This window comes from Haliaeetus leucocephalus, unplaced genomic scaffold (assembly GCF_000737465.1).
Source record: "Haliaeetus leucocephalus isolate CR32 unplaced genomic scaffold, Haliaeetus_leucocephalus-4.0 Scaffold696, whole genome shotgun sequence".
NCBI classification, from domain to species: Eukaryota; Metazoa; Chordata; class Aves; order Accipitriformes; family Accipitridae; genus Haliaeetus; species Haliaeetus leucocephalus.
The window spans coordinates 2,498,781-2,521,021 of record NW_010973132.1 but is presented as its reverse complement, the minus strand read 5'-3'; the positions used below and the strand labels follow the sequence as shown (position 1 = coordinate 2,521,021).

The 22,241-nt window shown below is 40.4% G+C and overlaps 1 protein-coding gene across 1 annotated transcript; it reads left to right on the top strand.

Annotated features, from left to right (window-relative positions):
- Positions 1-3,666: 3,666 nt before the first annotated feature.
- Positions 3,667-16,369, top strand: LOC104839749 (astacin-like metalloendopeptidase). Its single transcript, XM_010580208.1, has 11 exons — positions 3,667-3,735; positions 3,901-3,925; positions 4,844-4,981; positions 6,422-6,539; positions 7,085-7,263; positions 10,945-11,026; positions 11,943-12,070; positions 13,719-13,834; positions 14,268-14,493; positions 15,453-15,571; positions 16,139-16,369. Exons 1-11 carry the CDS (start codon positions 3,667-3,669, stop codon positions 16,367-16,369), a joined length of 1,431 nt encoding a protein of 476 aa, XP_010578510.1.
- The last annotated feature ends 5,872 nt before the right edge of the window (positions 16,370-22,241 follow it).

Genomic DNA, 22,241 nt, shown 5'->3' with positions numbered 1-22,241 from the left:
CAGTCCCCTCTGGCTCAGCCCTTGGGTACTTAAATACTCAAATACTGAAACCAACCTTTGTAGCTTGTCTCCAGGAACCTGACTTTCCCCTTGCATCAAGTTCAAAAACTATAGTAAACTTCTCTTCAGCTTACAGCTACTGCAAACCAGATAAAACCAAATTAGCTGTAAAAGTTTCAGCTGATTCTTGTTTCTAGCCATCATCTCAGGTTGAGGCTCACTGACACCTGTAGTTATCTCCAGTGCAGAGTCTTTGGACTTGTGCCTCTCCTTTCTAACATTATGGTATCATTCTGACACTGGAAAGGTAAAAGATAAATGGTGGTAAAATAGCAGAGATCATACTGCTGCAGGAGTGGTTTAGGAGGAACAAAGTCCAAACATGCATTGATTTCAGACTAATTTCAGCATATCTCAGTATTTACACTGGAGATTTTTTTCCATTAAAGAATGAATCGTTCATTTAAATAAAAATGTACCTAAAATGTGGAAATATGTCAATATATGCTATGGCATAAGATACTGTAACCTACACTAAAATCAACTAAATATATTAAAACCAGCATTCAAGTGTTTATGTATCAAGAATCTACTATGCTCGATAGTAACCTTTTCTATGAAACATTTGCTTTTGCTGCCTGGTAACTGGGTCAAAGTAAGGACTGGGCACGAGGGACCAGATTTACAAGATGTTATTTTTGTGATTTTGACCTTTTCTGCAAGAGCCAAAACTTTTTTTGCACTTGATCAAGGTCAATGATTTAATTATTCTAAACTGATTAACTGACTGGCAACTGGAAAGCAGGAAAGCTCATTTTCTTCTCCCAATCAGTAAATAATGAGGCATGAATTGCATGCTTTCACTAATCCTAGCATCCTGAAGGACACAATATCTGTAAACAGATAACTGTTAAATAACATAATTTTAAACACCAAGGAAGTTTTGTGCATGTTTTTATTATTTAACTCTTTTCAGCCTGTTACAGTGTAATATAATAGTTTCATTTAATGGCTACAAAGTTATTTTAAAATGCTCCTCAGCAGAATCTGGTTTCTGTCCAAATGCAGCGTCAAACAAAGCAGGTTTAAAAAGAACTGTCATGTAGTAAGTGCAATACTTTCTGTTATTGTGACTTTAAAAATTAGGACTCTTAATGCAGTAAGAACAATTGGCCTGTTTAAACATGTAGAGATAACTGTGAATCCTCTTGAAAAGTAATAAGCTTCTTAAGGTGAACGTGCAGCTGAGTTAAGCCAACTTCTTGTTCACTAGCAATTGTCTGTATAACCTTTTGTGCAAATAGCTGAGAAACTGAACATTAGAGTGATATTCCACTGGATCCTTAGACAATCACATGGCCTTTCGCTCTCCTGAATTTTGTTTCCCTTTAGGTTCATACACTCTAATGCTTTAGCCAGGGAGAGTGGCCTCTGTACTTTCTCGTTATGAAAGGATTATTGGACTTACTATTCCTGTTGCTTCTGATGATATCTATTACTGATACAGAGCTAGGAAAAAACCTACACTTAGACACCAACAGGTGTCTGGTTTTTCTACCTTTGTCATTTAGTATTATGCCAAGAGAGACTTGGATTACATAGTGAAAGAAGTGCCCGTTCTCTGCCATGGAATGAAGGTGAAACTAAGTAAGCATCACTAAGAATGTGATAAACATCATATTGGAATTACAAACAAACAGCAGTGATAAAAAATCTGGCAGATCAAGGACAGTGTGGCTAAGAATGAGAAATGTCAAATGACGGTGCAAGAAAAAGCATACAGGGGAAAGAATGCAAGTTACAGCTGTGTAATCAAATTATTTGGATAGATAATGAGACTGAGACCTGAACATTATTGTGCTAGAATATCAAAGCAAACAATGAGACAAGCAGCATCAAAAAGGAAATTTGCTCTACGAGACAACTTCTGATAATGTGTTATCAGGTGATATGAGGCTTTGGTCTATTAATTAGCCTTGAAAAATACCCAATTCTTTCTGGCAGTCAGGAAAATGAATTAAACCATGGGATAGATTTCCTGACTCAAGGGTTGCTCTGGTCTGTGGTCTGCAACTGGAGTCAGTAAGGTATTACAGCCTTCCCTGGAATGAATATGCAAATCTGCATTGCAGAACGTCAAAGGTCCCTTGTGTCCCTCCTTGCTGCACGCCTGGAGTGACCCAACTTCAGGCTCTGCACAGTGATCTGGTCTTGTTCTCTTGCTTTTATTGTCTAATAACTTCTCTCTCCCCTGTCATTTTGTGATGTGTAGCAGCAGAAATGTGCTCCTGTGACTCCCTCTGTCTCTCTTTTGAACTCGATCTTGAATAGACACACAGGTTGCTCAGAACTGTGCGGGAGGACCTCTGGTTATCAGTGTAACGAATTAATGAGGACTTCTGAACTTCATCCTCCTATCAGCCAAAGCAAAAGTGGTCCTTTATGTCTGCACCTTGTTATTGCAGTATAATCTACATGGAAATTGTAACTGTAGATGAATTGTGGAAGTTACAGAAATGTGGAATATTTTAGAAAGTTTAGGAACAAACTATTAGTAGGGTAAAATGAAAATATTAGTAGCAAAGCTTTACATAATATCAGCTAAAATTTTTGTAGCAAAGTACTCCTTAAAAACAAAGGACCAGCCCATACATCTATCTGGAAAGGTACCCTCTGCCATCTTGATCTGCTGTGAACCACATAGATTCCTCTGAATTTTGCCTTTGCAGACAATTCAAAAGGTTTTCTTGCTTGTTTCTTAAAGATCTGATGCAGAAAATCCTTAGGATTTTCTATAGCACCCAGGTATTTGTGCACGGGCTCAAGCTGGGAGGAGAAAACAACATCTGCCTGCCTACAGTGGTGTTCGTGCGGCTTCAACGTGAATATTCCCATTGTGAGGCTTACTCTTACAGTGTGGGTTTTCTAGGATTCAGCCTGCCTTTCTAGGCTTGTTTCTATTCCTGGACATCAAAGGAAGGAGGGCTTCCCAGAAGGTGGGAAGCCAAAATTCTGGGAGCTGGTGGTTTTATTTACTTGTAGACTCCAGAAAGACACACGATCACTGCCAGTGATGATTATATTGCAAGATACGGTATTGGAAAAACAATTTCAACCAACAATCAGATTTGTCTGTGGCTCCAACGGATTTCCAGTGCTCCTGGCCAGCAGTGCCTGGCTGAGAGCTCTGCACAGAGGGGCAGGCTGACAGATGGGCTCTGCAGAGCGGGGTGGCTCCTGGCAGCAAGCTAAGTTGTTTCTAGGACAGGTAGTCAGTGTGGATGGATCAAAGAGTTCCCTGACATTGAGTTTTGCTGTAAACAGACTGCTACCAGATATCCTGTCCCTTGGTCAGCAGCAAGGGGACCTGCAGCAGCTCATGGGTTCTTCATAGAATTAAAGATGAGTCACTGTAAGGTTGCTGGATTTTCTTTCCTATTGCTCCACTTCCTCTGTTTTCTGAAGATAAATAAGAAATGAGAGCCTGGAAATTCTCTTGAGAGGTCCTGCAGCTTGTTTGTTTTGTGAGAATACTTCTTGTTATCTAATTTTGTTACACTTGTTAAAAACAGCAGCAGCTTTCCCATAAAACTTGCCCCAAGTAAACTAACCACAGCTTTGAGAACTGAGCTGCAGAGCAGAGAAGATCATCTTGGAAACTTGAAGATGAAGTACTTTCTTCTGCCAACTCATTTAGCATTTCTCTATAGCTTTGCACTAAGTAAACCTGTCCAGGTGCGTCCCTGCTCTCAGATGTTGAGAATTTACATTGCTGCTGATGAGTTGCTCTGATGATCTTAAAATTAGTTACAAACTTTTACTGCTGTGATTCTACATGATAGAAGTTTTCTGCTATGGAGATAAGCATGTATTAACAGCTATGCTTTTTTTTTTTCCCAGATAGCTACAAGAAACAATGACTTAGGTGAGTTTGATTGTAATTATTATATAAATAACTGTAGGTTTTGGTGGGACTTCTTCTCTATACCTCATTCTCATTATTTGGTACATTTTTCTCTTTGAAAATGTTTTCCAGCATCAGTGGAAAACAATTCACAGAATTCAGATATGTTTTAAAGTCTCATTTAGTGTGACTATTTATGCTGCTGTGATAAAGAAATTAAGAAGACTTATTGAGCAATTGCTACAAGGAATGTTCTTTTCCATATGTAGCCTCAGCAAATCAGAATACTTTTCACTTTGATTTCTTTCCTATGTGATATAAGGCACTTCCCTGCTGCTGTACCCAAGACTATTGTACGTTTTTGGCATAATAACCAATAGCTCTTGTCTGTGAGAAAAGTATTCCAAGTATTTTGGAGTCAGAACTGACGAGCATGTCACAATGTCTTCTGTCAAATTAACCTGGAAATTAATAGCTTGCATGCATTCAATATGCATGATAAAAATAGTAATTTCTTTTGTATGATTCATCCCATTTTTACAGAGGTCAGTTATGATTTTTCTTTAATTCCACAAGCTCTAATGAAGAGAACAATGACTTAAAATACTTAGCCTTCCACTCTGAAGGCTCCCAAAGCTTCTTAAGCTAAAATATATTTAGTCATGACTTTGATTACAGCTGCACTATGACATCTATATTAATATTAATCTTTTCTATCCAGGAAGCAAGGCAGACCTGACCAGTCTTATCATATTGTGAATGTTAGATTCACCCAGTCTTAATTTACTAACCCTTTTCACCTTATTGGGAAATGAACTTCAGTGAAAGAAATTTCCAAAGGTACAAAAGCTTGCTTAGGTGTATACCTCTCATCTCCCTTTTGCACATCTATTTGCCTTCTCAGTGCCTTGTATGTTCTTTATTTTCTTCATCTGCCAGGTAGTGAAATAGTTGTGTATGAAGGAGACATACTCTTGAGAAGAGGACGACGCAGTGCAATTAATTGTGAGAGTTGTTTATGGCCCAAGTCACAAGATGGACTAGTCAAGGTTCCAATTAACATCTCTTCTGATTTCTGTGAGTGTATGCAAATAGATGCTGTAAAGTTAGCATTGATCTTCCAGTCCCTATACTCTCTGTTATTTTATGTTTCTGTGGCATGCACCAAAAGCAATCTTTGTCCAAATGAGAATTTATTGACATGTCTCTTTTGCTAATCTGTTAGTCCTATGGTAGTTTGGCTAAAACTCCAAACATTTCCATTACAGACACTAAAATATGTGGTTACTTGGGCAGTAGTTGCTATATAAATACCAGATAATTAATTTTAATTACAAATATTAGCTCATTCCTGCTAGCTACAATGCACTTTGATATTTAACAAGTACAGAAGAAGAAAAATAATTGGTTCACATTATGAATTTATTTTTGTCAAAATTACCACTAGGAGCACTTTTTTGAACACTGTAATTTTCTTTAGAATGTCTCAGAAATATTCCTGCTCTAGAAGTCCTGTAGAGGCAAAAGTGGAGGAAAAATCCTTGGAGATATTTTTTCCCCTTATTATTTCCCTCTAGTCAGTCAATAGCTCTGTCCTGTGCAAAAGGCTGCAGGACTGATGCCTTAATCTAGAAAATTTTCTTCCAGAAGACTTCATATGGGCTGTGCAGGTCTTCCATCTCCTGCTGAGGCTTCTTTGGACTGAGGCTTCCATACAGACCCTTCTTAAAAGATCTTACCTTGAGAGAAAATGGCATGGAAGTGAAATACAGCCTGTGCCTGATTCCCATTCTTGGGGAAAGGGAATCTGTGATATCATTTGAGCTGAGGAAAGCCCAGTCTCTGTGTTACCTAGGCTGTTCCTCTGCCCATGTACTTCTAGAACTGCAGCATATACTCTTGTGGTTAGGTGAAGGTTATTCAATCTACCTCTCTCTCTCCAGACTTTAAAGACGAGGAAATGGAGATACAAATCAGTTGTAGATAATTCATAACTGAGGAAGCCAAATTAGGCCAAAATGTTCAAAAGCAGATAAACACTCTTATCTTTATTTGGTACCTGAATAGAAACACTGTGATCTTCAGAGCCTCTGAACGCTGGCTGTCTTAAGTGATTCCAAGGGGTGTGTAGCAGACATTTGTTATCTCTGATAAACAAAATAGGTTTCTGGTGCTTAGCTACGGTCAGATGGCTCATCTGGGATACTTTAATCCAACTATTTGGATCTGAAACCATTTCATTTTTTCTGTTCTGTCTAATGGAAGAAACAACGCCAGTCTTTTCCCTTCCATCAGCTGTCTCCTATAGAATATGCATAAGGGCCAACCATAATTCTTACATCTCCCCTTAAAAGTCCAATCAACTTAAACATCTGAAGGCTCTGTGCCTTTTTTTTATTATACTAGTATGATAAAAAGCTAACAAGTGCTGTGAAGTTTTAAAGGAATGCACCCCATCAATGCACCGGGTTTTTGACTAACCAAGGAAGATTTCTCCTGGCCTCCTCCTCTTTCTAGCAATGACAGAGAGGTCTTGGATTGCTGATGCTCTGCAAGAGATCTCCACATTGACCTGTGTGCAGTTTGTAAATCGCACTACAGAAACAGACTACGTGTATGTTGAACGTGGGCAGAGGTAAGCTCCCTGTCTCCTGGGAGTGGAAACACTCAAAAGGTCTTTCAGCTTCTTTTCTGTTTTAATGTGGGTTTAAGTAATTGCCCTTTTTAATCCTAGCAGTCAAGATTCAGGGAGCAGGTACAATATTTCATTTTTCTTTAGATATACTAGTAGTTACATCAGTTAATAGGCTCTAGGAATAAATGTGTGTGTGGACTTAAAGATAATGGGGTATAATTAAAAATGAAATATTTTCCTTAATTGTTGTAAAAATTTAAAGAAGTAGAATTGTTTCAGGTTCTTTGCTTAACTACTTAAACTGCTTCATCTTAGTTTGATATAGCCATTTTACTGTTTTAAAATTTGCCATACTCATCACAAAGGCTTTATTTCTCCCCCTATGTAGTTTGGCAGCTTTCGGAAGCCTAGATATCTCACACCGGTGACTATTTGCATGTCCTTTTCTGTGACTGCACATCTGGAGGCCCTTGGCATAATCAGTGTATCTATTTCTTTGTATTTGCTGAATGTGATTGTTTTGGTTATTGATTGCCTATTCTTAGTTGCTGGTCTTACTTTGGAAAAATTGGAGGACGTCAAGCAGTAGGCCTGGTGAAAAATGGTTGCATGGATAAAGGAGCAATTCAGCACGAAATGAACCATGCACTGGGTTTCATCCACGAACAGGCACGGAGTGATCGGGACAGGTTTGTCAAGATTATGTGGGAACACATTGTGGCAGGTATGTCCACTAAATCTTAAGAGAAAACATATACTTTCAGATAAAGGAGAATGTTTCTCCTGTGAACAGCAATGCAAATAAGAATCATGATTAATGCTGACTGAATTGCAGCAGCAGCACATTCACTGTGATGGAATTTCTTGTTCAGTGTTTGTACTAGGGGAATTTCTGTGGCTACAACTACGTTAGTGTGGTCCTCCAAGGCAGATGCAGCCTAAAAATAGCTCTATGTTCTTATCTTGATTGCCATCTTGAGCCCAGACTCACCTTATATCCAAAATACTAAGATCATCAGGAATGCAAAATGTTGTTGCAAGGACTTGGCCAGAAGGCAAGACTATGGGACTTTTAGCTGAGGTGGGGTGAAACATAATATTCAGAGATCGTGGTGGGGAATCACACAGCAACTCTGTCTTCAGGAAAGCCATGGAAATAGGGAAGGCAGCAGGTAGGCATCTTGGCACTGGCAGTGAAATGCACATAGCCTAAAATGTAGATGAACAAGGGACTGAATGTGGACAGAATGGAAGCACATGCAACCGCTAGCATGTGCAAAATTCTGGGACCTGGCATGATGTGAGAGGAAGGACTGCAATTATTTCCTCCTTGAGGAGAGAATAATATAAACTGCCATGAAAAGATGAAGCAGTGGGGAGCTATCAGGACTGGTAAATCTGTAGGGAGAAAACAGGTGAACGTTATTTAGGGAAAGGAATGCAGGATGAATAGTTTGGGCATGTGCCCTTGATCTGTGTGCTGGGAATACGGGAGCATATACAGAGCTCCAGGCTCTGGGAAGGGGAGGGTAGAGACAATGGTAGGATGTCCCAGGGAAAGCCAGAAAGTCGTAGATATAAGGAAAGTAGGGGAAGAAAGGATGCAAGGAATCACTTGTCTGACAGCTAATGAGAGAGCTGGACAACCCACAACAATTGTAAAAAGATAATAGTGTACTTAGTTCATTATAGAAAATAATAGTAGATGGGGCTGGACAATTGAATACCAAATGCTAATAAGTCTCTTCAACAAATAAGATACTCAGTTCTTCATTGTCATGCACAGTTGAAGATATATCTATCTTTTTCTCCAGATGGAACTTGATTGTTTTTATTGCAAATTCCTAACATGCTGTTCTCCAAACTTTTTTCAGCTATTCCTGTGATATTCTAAGTAAATTCCATTTGTGCTGTTCTTTATTGAGGTTTCAGCTCTAGTGTTAAAGTGTGATTTTGCTATGAATTGCTTGCCATTGTACAGCAAGGGTGTGCCACGTTTGAAATGCTATCAAAGGATGTGCTAGGAAAGAGGAGTTGAAAACATGAAGTTATACCAAAGATACTAGACACACATAAAATCTTACACTAGTTTTGCAGGAAGAAGTCCACAGGTTCAGATGTCATCATTTCTAAAGGACACAGATGTAACCAAGCTCTGATTCAGACAGAGTATCATGAAAGGATAAAAGAGGGGGAAGAGGTGAAGAAGACAAGACTATGCAAAAGGAGATGGCTTATATCTTCAGTGTTTTAACAGCATTCACCGGGCATGGGGGCTGAGAAGATTGGCATCACAAGGGAGTTAGAATTCAGAGTGTGTGCAGCACAAGCACTGTAGGGAAAAAATGCAAAGATATGCAGGGAAAAGGAAATGAAGAAACACAGCTATGTTCATGAGGACTGTTAGTGTACATCTCCTGTAAAAACATGCTGCTGTTAACAGTGCTGATGGCAGAGCTCCCACTGACCTCAGTGATGCAGAACTAGACCTCAAGACCTTTTGCAGCTTCCCAGCTCTCCTACACAAGATGTTTTTCTCTTGCCAGGACTGCAGTACTGTGGATGTTTGCTGGGTTTTGTTTTTACCCAGCAATTCACCTTGGAAGCCATCCTACTTCTTTGTTTTGACAAAATGCAGCCTGATCGGTTGCTGTCCACTTAGCTACTTGAAACTCAGCTTGTTTTTCCCAAACTTTCGGGGGGAAAAAATGTATTCAGAGTCTTCAGCCAAAGCTTCCTTTTCAGCTCTTCTGAGTCATTACACTTAGATTCTGGCAGAGGTAGGGTTTTTTTAGAGTGGAAAAGATGGGTTAAGTCCCCACACGTGTGCAGGTCTAGACAGCCAAATCTCTCTGGCATGTGATGAGGCAGACACTAGTTTGCTGGCAGCACCTCTGTCCAGCCAGGCTGCTGTTTTTCTTTTTTAGCAAACCAATTCAGCAAAGCACTTATGTGCCAAACAGTAGCCATATGCTTAAATGTTTCACTGCATTTGAACTGTGTTCTCTATTCATCACCTCAAAAGAAGCTGTGCACTTGCTGATAATTCATTCTGAAGTCAGTATAGCAGATAAGAGGAACTGAGATAAAAACCTAACAGAGTCAGGAAAGCTAATGCTGTTGAGAACCAGTTTGAGCATTAACTGAGTTTTTGAGCCATGAAAAGCTCCGAAGTCATGTTTACCCCCAAACTTTCTATAATTCAGGATTTTGAAGCTTCTCTTTGCATTTCCTAGCCCTCATTGGGACCAGTGCTGAAGGACATTACTGGAAGAGACTGGGTCTGATTGCAAGCCTGCCAGCCAAGTTGTGCAGACTCCAGAGATTTTTCTGACAAGCATCCAGCCCTGAACTCTTGTCCAGATGGTTTGTGGTTTACAAACCACTAGTTACAATAATGAAGGTACAGATGTTGAACTGGAAAGGAGTGCTCAGTGGTTAGGGCATTAGCCTCGGGGCCAGGCTGACTGCATTCAGCTCCCTGCTCTGAAATTGCTTGCTTGCCTGTCTTACCATGGACAAGAGACACAGGGCACAATCTGTATTCATGCTGTCCAGCCAATGGAGAGAAATAGGTGCCTTCAGATGAAACTCCCTCCAACTGTGTCTCTCTTTCTCTCCCTCTCCTCTGACTATCCTGGGAGCCTTGATGAATAGCTTCAGTGTTTAACTTAGAGAAATAAAGCTAGGTGACATGAATTCCAGTTTGTGTCTCTGGGCCCCAGTCCTGTATCGGTGTAATGCTTTCTTACCTCATATGGGCTTTTTAAGGCTAAAGAGATTAAAAGTGATGAGATGATCAGCAGCTATATTCAAACAGAATGTTTCTAGCTCATCTTACTGAGTCCCCGTGCTTCATGCGAGTCATACCACTTCACTGTAGTCACTGCTGATGGGTTTGACCAGAGACAAAGCCAGAACATGGCTGATAACATGTCCTTTGGGCAAGTAACAGGCAAACTGTATCCCTTTCTTTTGTGGTCTTATAACCCTTTGGTGGAAGGACTCAGCAAGACAAGTTGGTGGTCACCCAAACATACCTCTGAATTTTTGATCTAGGTGGTCAGCCAGATTTCCCTCTCAAGATATGATGCAGCTTTAGGGACATAGGTTGGATGCTTATAATGTTCAAGATAATACATTGAAATATATCTGGAGACACTCTAATGAAGATGAACAGATGAATACCTTTGCTTGAAGAGATTCGCTTTATATTCTGAAACCTACTAAACTGAGTGAAAATGGGTTCCCATGGGCTTCAAAAGGTTCTGGTAGTTTTGATAGATCCAAGATCTCAAAAGAACCAGTTATTTGTATCCTAAATTACTCTTAGGATTATGACAGCAGGCAGTGTACTCTTAGAGCAGCAATAATTGTTCTGAAATGTTGCTTTCCTACCTTACAGGGGAACAAGGGAACTTTGGAAAAGTGAATTCCAAAAATCTGGGCCTTCCCTATGACTACTCTTCAGTGATGCACTATGGCGCGTAAGTTGTTTTCTGAAATGTCTTTCAAAAGAGCAAACAGCTTTCAGAACTTCTGCTCAGATCTAGGAAGAAAGAATTTCTCTGTGCAGGGAATGACTTTTGCTGTTCACTTAAAATTGAGTGAATGGACATAATTAAGGGTAAGCATACTTCCTTTATCAGCAGGATTCCTGGAAAACAGAGTTGATATGGATAGAAGAAAAAATTAGGACAACGTTTTCTTTCACTGTACTCCTGCCTCTTGCTAAAGACCTTTGACATGGCTATGGTCCAAAGTCTAAATCTACCGAGACACTGATCTAAAACAGTTCTGATGTCTAAATGATTTCATTAATGTAGTAACAGCTGATCACAGACAACAATATTTAGGTACAGAGAGAAGAAAGACGGAGTTTTTTTATATCATTAAGATGTCATGTGCTGCCTCATATTCATCTGGGAACACTGTCTAAGGCTGCATTTTAGTCCGTAATGTACAAGCTTGTATCACGTACCTTCTCCTTTATTTCCACTAGCAAGTAACAACTTCTGAACAAAGACGTGAAATAAAACTTGTCTAGCAGGAGGCAGGAAATGGCAGATAGCAAATAAATAATTAATAGATGAGACAGAACTATTCCTGCTCCTCGGCCTCTGGAACCATGAAGGTGGGATTCAGTTCATTTTGCCAGGACATTGGCAAAAGCTCTACTCACTCAGGACGGTGCAGCTTTTTCTTGTTTCTTGCTTTCATCTGCTGCACACAAAATGGCTGCCATGCTGGTCCTCTTCAGGGAAGGCTAACTGGTCTCTGAGAAGCTTCTTGCCCTTTTCCATTGAAATTCTGTGCATGTGGTACATGAATATGATTATGCAGTTAGCAAACTTCACTGTTTAAGAGAAGTGATCTAGAAATGTGATTTCTTTATTTCTACAGGTATGATTTCTCCAGCACTCCAGGGAAACCAACTATTGTACCAGTTCCTGACCCTTCTGTACCCATTGGGCAGAGAGAAGGGCTGAGTAACTTGGATGTAGCAAAAATCAACAAGCTCTACAAGTGCAGTAAGTGCGGTAGATCGAAGGCATGTGAATCCTCATATAGCTGATCTCTGTAGGCACTGTCAGACATCCCCCAAAGGAACTCAGCCCACAGGCCTTTCAATACATCTCTCCCTAGCCCTACAAGAGGGCCGGTATGTGTGTGGAAACAGACCTGCTCCTGTTCCAAGCTGCTGCCTTCTTGGAAAGGACAATTTACTTTCAATAATTCACTGTCATTCCGAGTTAACCTCACCTAGTCCCTGCTCTTTGACATAAGCAAAACCCATCAGAGAAATCATAGTTGCTACCTCTGTCAACTTCTCATTTCAGGAAAGCTCTGAAGGTTGCAAAGCACGTAAGCTGTCCTGAGCCATGATTATAGCTTAGTCATGTGCATCAGTAGTGCCAGCAGGTTTGTGATTTTTTTCAATTAGAAAATGACTGCAGGGCAGTAAGTATGGGTGCCATTTATGCTGATCAGTACAGCTCTTTGTGGGGAATCAGTTGAGATGCACAAAACACAGGTAAAACACCAAACATGTTCCTGCAATGCACGCATTTTGCCTCGACTCCTAGATATAGGCTAATTGATTTATATGGTATAAACTTTTCTGAGATGTTATTCAATTATTTTCTACCAAAAAAGCAGAAACATTAATGTGGCCTAAATATTAGTGTACCAAATTCTGCTCTGAATTGTGTTAGAACTTAGTTAAATAAACAGAACTTAGTTAAATAAACACCAATAATTAGTGGGAATCAGCATTCCTTCAGTTGGATAGTTAGGTACAGAAATCATTGCTGAGAGTGGTTCCTCCCAAATTCTTAACTTCAGATAAGACAGGTTTACAATTTAAGTGTCTCTCATGGTCTCAAAGATAGCGATAACAAGTATTTAATGATATTTATTCTTGATTAGTGGGGCTGGGAATGAGTCACACTTCAATACCATTATTACATAATTTCTATAATTAGATCTGTATGTTTTGGAAGAAAAGGGCTAAATTTTAAAAAAGGGATAAAAACTTCAGGGCTAAAAAAAGGACAAAAAGTCCAGTCATCTCAGGAAAAGTAGGGAGCAAGAGAAAAATATCATAAATGCATATGTTCAGATGTCATATATTCATATTTTGTAATTTGGGGAGTTACACAAGCTGCAATAAATGAAGGCTACATGTGGAACACCGAAAGATAGATGAGATCAGACTTTGTATACCAGTCACTAGGTCTGTAGCTTGACTTCAGTGCTCTCTGTTACTGTTTTCTCTCAGTGACTACCCCTCTTTGCTTTGATGGAATCTAGTTTTCAAGCTTGATTTTTGCATACACTTAGGAATACACACACATTTGCTGATGGGAATTGATATACTGATGTCATTGAAACTACTCCTGTGATTGAGGTTAAGAAAGTTCATGAAAGATCCAGGCCTTTTTTAGTAAACTAAAATATGTGAGTGAAGCCCTACTGTCTTTAAAAAAAACATCAGTAGCTGAAGCAGGTAAGTACCTTAACTAGCTTTATTCCACTCACAGGTTTTGAATGAATAATAATTCATTTCTCTTTTACAAGCTTGACTGATGCAAATGGTTGGAGAGATTTGTCAGGCAATTCTGGAACATTTTTGTGCAGTTTTCATTCTCTTCAATACTGTTTGGTTCTTCCCTTCAGATTGCTGTAGCAATGTGTTGCCTAAATCCAAAGGCTCGTTCTCCTCTGTCAATTACCCATCCCCATACCCGAACAATAGCAACTGCCTGTGGTTGATCCGCATCCGTCGAAGTAAGGTAATTTTTATTAGGAGAAAAAAGGTTTGAACCACAGTGTCAAGGCTACACAGCATTATTTCATTATTATGACTACCCTCTGGGAGTCATTTTCGTGGACCAAGACATTTATTTTGTTATGCAGTGAATGAAAAGATAGTCTCAACAATTTTCATAAGACTTATTAAGGCTATCAGATGCATTATTTAACTTGATTTTTATCCTGTTAAGATTGGATGGCTTTTCAAAGACAAGCAATAGTCAAACATCAATCACTGGGCTCAGTAACAGGGTAGCTAGGTGAAATTCTATGCTCTTTTTATAAGTAAAATTTCAGTGATATATGGATAGTAAAATGAATATGAAGTCCTAGCTCACTTCATAAAAATTAGATGGTTTCAATCTTTCCCTGTGTATAGCATTAAATCCAACATCTGTTTTCTTGTTTCTTGAGATTTTCCTGCAGTTTGAGGCTTTTGATCTCCAGCACTCCTCAGACTGTTCTTCTGACTATATAAAAATTTACAATGGAAACAGCAAGAATTCCCCTGTCTTGCTGGACAAATACTGTGGGAAGGGACCACTGCCCTCCTTAGTGGCATCTGGATCAACAATGCTGGTAGAGTTTACAAGTGACGAGAGCATTACAGCCACAGGATTCAGAGCCTCCTACCACAGGGGTACGAACACTCCTTTGCAGAGCTTGGAGAACAGCATTAATAGTATTTGTATGGAAGAACTGAAAATTTTGAACATGTACTCCAGAGTAGTTTTTTTCTGTTATTCTTTACACTTCCATAGCAATTGCTAATGCAGAAGGCTAGGCAATGATGGGGCTGAAGGTTAGCAGGAAACGGAAACTGGAATGTTGCATGGGTCTCATGTTAGTAATCCTGAGAACCCGCTCACGTTCTTCTGAGAGCCTCTTCACATCTGGGCATTAGGCTAGTCAAGATTTTGTGGCATTTTGTGCAATGTGAGAGGTACTAACCTTGGGTAACTTGCACTTTCTGAGTTAAAGGCTTTTGTTATGTTATATGAAACACCATGTTTACTGTAGTCACTTGAGGGGTGTCTCTTTTATGAACAGAAGAATGCATTATGGACTGCTGGATAAAATTCTATTGTGTTGCAACATGCTTTCAGTTAGAAGGCAGAAGCCCAAATAACTTGTTATTGCCTTATTTCAACTCAAAATGCAAACTTTTTTAAAGCAAAAATTGAAGAAGTCTTTACTCTTTTTGCATTAGTCTTGATGGAGTCATTTCTAGATAGCATTAGATCTAGCTTGATAATGCAATCTTGAATACTTGAGCTAATTATTTTCTGAAAATGCAGTAAGTTAGTACCATTAGAATGCTATGCTAATATGGTAACTCTCAATTGTAAAGACAGATAGAGCTTTAGATGCAGCTGTTTCCTGTCCTCCAAAGGTTATTTAGCAGCCATGTTTTTGGTTCCTTCAGTACAGCTGCTGATACAAATACTAAGCAAAGAAATAAAGTATTTCAGCAGTAGATTTTCATGGTAGCACATTTTTTTCTTGGCTTGAAAAAAGAATACAATAAGCAAGCTCACTTCTACTGCCAAAATATTCTTGTTAATATGCCTTTCTCTGTTTTTCTCATTTGCTCCTCAGTGAACTGTGGAGATACTTTCACAGACTCAAATGGAGTCATCACCTCTCCAAACTACCCCAATAAATACCCCAAAAACCAGGCATGCTTCTGGGTCATCAGTTCTCCAGTAGGATACAAGGTAAGGCACAGATTAATTAATCTGTGGGTTTCATCAGATCTAATGATCTCTAATGGAATCTTTTTTGCCTTGGAGAATAACAGCTGTAATGTCACTTTTTGAGCAGGCGTTCTCAGAGTAAAAACTTGAACACAAAAATCCAGTTTAAGAACTTGTGCTGGATCTTGGTATCTGAGGTGTTCAGCAAGGGAAAACCTTTACACATGCATGTGAATTCTTATGAATTTAGCTTGCACCAGTAGGCTTTGTTCAGAATAATCCCTAGGTAAGAGTTACCACTAGAAAACTGAAACATTGCACAGGTGTGTTTTTATATTTCTCTAGAGAAAATGATTTAAAGTGTACAAGATCAATCTTGTTCCTTGCTTCTCTTTCCAATCCAAATGCTGATGAACTAAGCAAATAATTTGCTACTAATTTGCATTACAATATGGGATCAGGATCTGGTGCAAACACAGAATAAAAAATGACACCTGCACATAAGGAATTTTTGTGCTTGCTACATACAAAGTGTAAGAGAAAAGTATATAACCTGGAAGCAAAGTGCTTTGGTTGTATTTTCTCCAGATATCTCTCAAAATGTTATCCTTTGAGCTGGAAGATAGTGACAGATGCATCTATGACTTCTTGCTCATACATGATGGAAGCCGACCTACATCACCTGCAGTTGGCCCTTACTGTGGGACAGAGAAGGTTGCAGACTTTACTTCCACTGGGAACTTTGTGCTGGTTGAATTTCACAGTGATATAGTTTGGGAGTTGCCCGGATTTGTGATGAGTTATACATTTGGTAGGTAGTACTATATAGACAGGAGTTGGAAAACACAGAATGAAAGTAAGAGACCAGCTAGCCGCAGGTAAAAGTCAAGGTGCCACCAATTTCAGAAAAAAATATAGCTCCCTGATACCTTTAACAAACTTGAAGCTTGATCTCTTAGTCTTACATCTACAGTGGTGTAATTTGCATGATGAATTAGGGACAAAATTGTTCCTGCCCATAGAATGCTTCTGTCTGTAAGCTTTTTGTTATAGCATTCCCATTGCTGGTGTTGCATGATGAAATACAATAGCAGAACTGAAACTATGTAAACAGATTTTCAAGACCTTCTAGCATTAGAAACTGTGCCCATAATAATTTCAGAATATGGCTGTGTATTAACTTTAACCTGTATTCTGACAAATGTTACCCAATGCTAACAGTATGCATGCAGAAAAACCTTCAGACACGTTTGTTTATGCTTTGAAGCCAAGCTCACTTATACAGTTCATATAGGCACCTTAACTTAGCCTGGAAATCACCACTTTACACTGAAGGTGCGAACTAGGATGTTTGTACAGCATCTCAACTCAAAGAATTGCACTACTCTGTGAGATGAACCAGGTCATGGAATAGATTTAACTAAAGAAACAATTAGAGTGGCAGGACAAGCAATGAGGGAGAGGGAACAGAGTGTAACACCTATTGTTGCCACTTTGCTGTGGCCTGAGTCAAGTATTGAAATTGTCCATGAGGTACTACCAGAATTTTTTTTTTTAAATGAGGCCTGAAAACGTAATGCAAAGTCCACTGACAGTAGATGGAGCCAGTGACTTTGGAGAACATATTAGGTGTGAAGTACTTTGTCTGTAGAGAGACATCTGAAGAGGAGAAAGAAATCACCACTGTAGACAGCTAACGCTTTGCATTGACTTGATGTATTCAGAACTAAATGCCAGTGCCAAACTGGAAGATGCCAAAATGTAATAAATAATAAAAGTTCTTGCTGCAATTATGCCTTTGCTAAGAAGAGCACGTAGAAAATGCCAATTTGCTTTCCTGGTGCTAGGAAAGCAGACAAGAAAATTTTGAATTATCCTGACTTTTAGGGGTTTTTTAAGGATCTGTAATGTTTTCCTTTCTAAGCACTGGTTAATTTTCACCCTCAGAAGAATGATAATTGATAAGTTGTGGACATCAGGGTCTAGAGCTTGCTTGCATCATGGTGGGAAAGTGCATGAGCAGCAGACAGCAAATATTTGTAGTTCTTACAAGCTCCTGTCTTCTGGCTATAAAAAGTATTCCTTCATTTAATTTGGCTCACTATTTAGATTGGCACCTTTTTGAAGGATGTAACAATTTCAGCAGTATGAGAGAAAATTAAACTCTATTTCTATTTTTAACCTCAACTTCAGACTGTGCAAAAGCTAATTCTTCTCCCCGAGTCTGAGGACTTTCATGGAGGTGCAAAAGTAATAAACCCGTGACAACTGTTATTGTATACAAAGTTGAATGGGTCTCTATTTTAAATATACAGTGCTGAACAGCTTTGTAACTTGAGTATTACTTTAGATTCCCTTCCCATGGCCTGATGTGGGGCTCTATATAGGTCCAATGTTTTAGATGTTCACCCATATTTGGTAAAGGAGCATGAACAACATACTGAAACAGCAATGTACTGCATATAGGAATATTAGTCTTGCAACTTGCCCCTAAAATATGGTTTTAAGTAGGAGTCTGAGACATGGTAATGTGACTTGATCGGGGTGCTTTATTTGTAAGCAAGCCCTTCCTGCAGGCAAGTTGTAAGCCCTAAGGGCACACAGCCTGGCTAAAGACTCCAATCTCATTTGTTTTGAAAACATGAATTCAACAGTAATGATGTAGAAATGCATTCCTGAATGTACAGACAGGCTGAAATACAATGTGATGAAAAAGTTCTCTCTTTCGTAGGAAAGGCTTTTCAGTCTGAGATCTAAAGGTTCTGCTTTTCATGAGTTCTGTTAGGGATCCTTGTTAACCACTTTCCTTAAGGGATATGTGCGTTAGCTGGAGCTTCCACACATGCTCCAAACCACCTCCTGACCCTCTGCAGATATCAAAACCTTCAGCATTCCTCTAATTATTGCTAAAATCTCTGGTTTCCTACCAGCAGTCTCCACTTTAGTTATACATTACTCATCTATAAATCTGTGGCCCACCAAACAGGAAAAAGCAAGTTACAAAACATCCTGGTGAACGGCATCCTTCTTATAATGACTACTGCTCATTTTCACCCACAGTTAATTGTGAATCTTAAATGGAGAAGCTGTAGAATTCACAAACCCTGCTAAGAGCTTAGGTGTACCCAACTGCACAGTGTAAGGGGACTTGCATCTAACAGACGATAATCCTCCCACAACAGCCATTGCCCATACATAAAAACGATTTATAAGCTTGCTATTAACATTCATATTCTGAGATATATGAATTAAGAGTGACCAGCCAGTAGACACAATGGACAGTATAGCCAAAAGTTGAGGATTCAAATACCAACATAGGAGGATTTTGAGAGGTTCTAATGAAAGTTCAGCATTCACTTAACCCACCTTTGAAACTCAACATGTAAGGATTTAACTTTAAAAACCAGAGGAATCTAGCAGTGATGAATATATATATGTATACCCATATATGTACATACCTCATGACACAAACAGGTATTACCTTATTGTGTACAAAACCAGATGTGTGCTAAGAGACACCCACTTCTGCAAGCCTGTGTGTGTGGAAGAGGCAAGAGTGTTTGTGTCCTCATATTCCAATCTTACCTGCTTTGGGACTGTCCAGGTTCCTATCTGGGAGGCAAACCAGGGCCTTCGAGTGGTATGCTTTTGTAATCTGTAAGAACCAGAACAGAGATCTGTTAATTACTGCTGTAGGAGAAAAACAGCCTGGAATAAGGCACTACAGAAACACACACAAAAATGTACTAATCATGGCAGGGGGTTGTGTTTAATTTAAAACACATTTCCCTTACATAAGTAAATAACTGTGGTTGAGATGACTCTTGCTTGCATGACTTGAACCCCAATGCCTGACAGAAAACAAGGGCAGCTTTTGGCATGCTGATAGTACAGTTGGTTCCTCACCTAAAATAAGAAAATGAGCCTACTGAAACAGCAAGAGAGTACTGAAACTCAGTTTTCAATTTCTCTGTGGTGATGATCTGCCCTTTTTAGTACACTGTACTGCAAGGAGAAACATTACAGCCTGGGAGACTTAGGCAGACGGCCACATTTTTAATTAATTTGAACTTTTTCAGACCAAAAGTCTTACTTCTAGATGCGTTCCATTATAGTAATCAAGGCCCAAGATTATCAAGGCCAAGCCTAATACACTGGGACACAGTTTCACAGCAAGTTAAGAGAACACAGCATTTGCAGCTATAACCATGTAGGACAGAAAATGTGCAACTTGCTGTGCAACAACTGAGTTTGGCAAGAAGACATATGAACCAAATACCATTTAATCTCTCCTACACTTCAAACAGAAATTGAAAAACTTATGGGCTAAGTCATCACAGGATTTTAATAATCGGAGTTCCCTTTATCACGGGGGAACATCTGCAGGCAAGAGAAGAAATAAAGAAAAGCTGCCGCTGTTCAGCTGCTAAATGGCCTTCTGGCGCAGGAGCTGGAAGAACTGCGGGGGCCGGGCCCCCTCTGGTGGACAGCAGCAGAACCTGAACGTCCCTCGGTCCTCTTCTCCAGACATGGGAGAATGAGGTCTTCTCCTGCTCTGGTCACGACACTCCGTTTCATCTGGCAAGTTCAGCCGAGGCACTTCTAAACAGGCAAGTTCAATTTCTTTCACTGTCCGGCTCCCTCCCGTGCACCTCTATTGGTGCTCTCTGGGTAGGAAGGTTCTTTGGGTCACTGCTTGTATAAAGACTCCAAATTCCGTATTAAAACTCCAAATTACACCTGTCAATTGGGAGGCTGCACTATAACATTCAGATTGAAATTTCCTCTTCCTCTTTTCCCATTGACCAGCTCGATAGCAAAGACAACATCAAATGAAGTCTTTTATTTGAGTAAATTCTGTTTTATATTTGTCTCATGCGGTGGTTTAACCCCAGCCAGCAACTAAGCACAGCGCAGCCACTTGCTCACTTCCCCCACTCCCAGTGGGACAGGGGAGAGAATCCGAAAAAAAGTAAAACTCATGGGTTGAGATAAAGACAGTTTAATAGGACAGAAAAGGGAAAATAATAATAATAACAGAAAATACAAAACAAGTGATGGACAATACAGTTGCTCACCACCTGCTGACTGATGCTCAGCCAACCCCCGAGCCACGGTGCCCTCCAGTCAATTCCCCCAGTTTATATACTGGGCATGACATCAATATGGTATGGAATACCCCTTTGGTCAGTTGGGGCCAGCTGTCCTGGCTGTGTCCCCTCCCAGCTTCTTGTGCACTCCCAGCCTCCGCTGGCAGGGCAGTATGAGAAGCTGAAAAGTCCTCGACTTTGTTATAAACACTGTTTAGCAACAACTAAAACATCTGTGTGTTATCAACATTATTCTCATCCTAAATCCAAAGCACAGCACTGTACCAGATACTAGGAAGAAAACTAACTTTATTCCAGCTGAAACCAGGACATCTCAATTCCCTGCTTTATGGCTACGGTATGTGTAATTTCCAGGTAGTCTCTAATACAATTGCAGGACAGCTGCAAAGTTTAGCTTCCAAGTTTTATAGTTGTCTTTCTAATGTTCTTTAGCATTAAAAAACCCCGAAAGCTTGAGAGGGGAACCCCCTTTTTTTTTCCCCTTTAAATTTAGCTTTGTTCCGATATTAATGACTCTTCCTTAAATAGATCAGTCAGTTTCCTAATTTGTGTAGGTGTTTACAGTGTGGACTTACCTATTAAACTGGAAAGAACGCAAAATGTGATTGCGAACCCACATGATTAACAAGATGACTCATGGGAACCAATGGTACCTAGAACTACACTTGGTAACTCTTTTTTATAAACACTGTAGGACATTCACTCCTGAAGACGTGCAAACAAACACTGGCAGAAATATTGGCTGGGGATAACTGGAGTTTTGCAGTTTGGCAGATTTCTTGCTCTTCTGAACCAGGATCTCACTACAGGTTTAAGACAAAAAAAACAGAGTAACTTGAGCACAACCCTGTCAGCATTAGAGAATACACTTTTTTGTCTTATTAACACCCAAAGACAGCTGATGTGCAAAAATGCAACACCCTACTAACTAGGTCTGCTGTACCAGGAGTATGGCACGCAGGCGTAGGAGGCAGAGAAAGTGTTGCAAGCAACTGTTGAAGTAAAAGCTTCAAAGAAACCAATGAAGTACACAGCCTGCCGGTCCTCCCCCTCCCAATCCAAAAGTGACAGCGACTTTCGTTACTGTGGGAACATCCCAGAAAGAGAACTAGGCCGGGGCAAGGGGGCCCCTGACGGGCGGGGAGGCCGAAGCCGCCCCGTGTGCCCTCCGGGTGAGAAGGGGCGCAGGGGAGAGGCGCTGCCGAGCCCTCCCTCGTCCCCGACCCACCACCGCAGGACGTACGGGGCCAACTAATCCACCGCCATCGTCCAGAAGCCGGCCGTCGCCTCAGCCCCGCCGCCGGGCTCCCCGGCGCGCTGCCTGCCGGGAAATGGAGTCTTCCCGGGCCGCGAGCGCTGCGCGCCTCCCTGCCGGCAGGGAGGGACGGCGGCGCCAGACTACAGGTACCACAATGCATCGCGCGGCAGAACCGGATGTTTTCGCGTCCCGAGCAGCGACAGGCGGCTCCCGGCAGGCGGAGCCCTGGGCGGTGTAGTTTATCCGCGGAGAGCCGCCTAGCGGCTGGAGGCGGGGAGGGCGGCTTGAAGGACTACAACTCCCGTCGGGCCGTGCGCCGGGG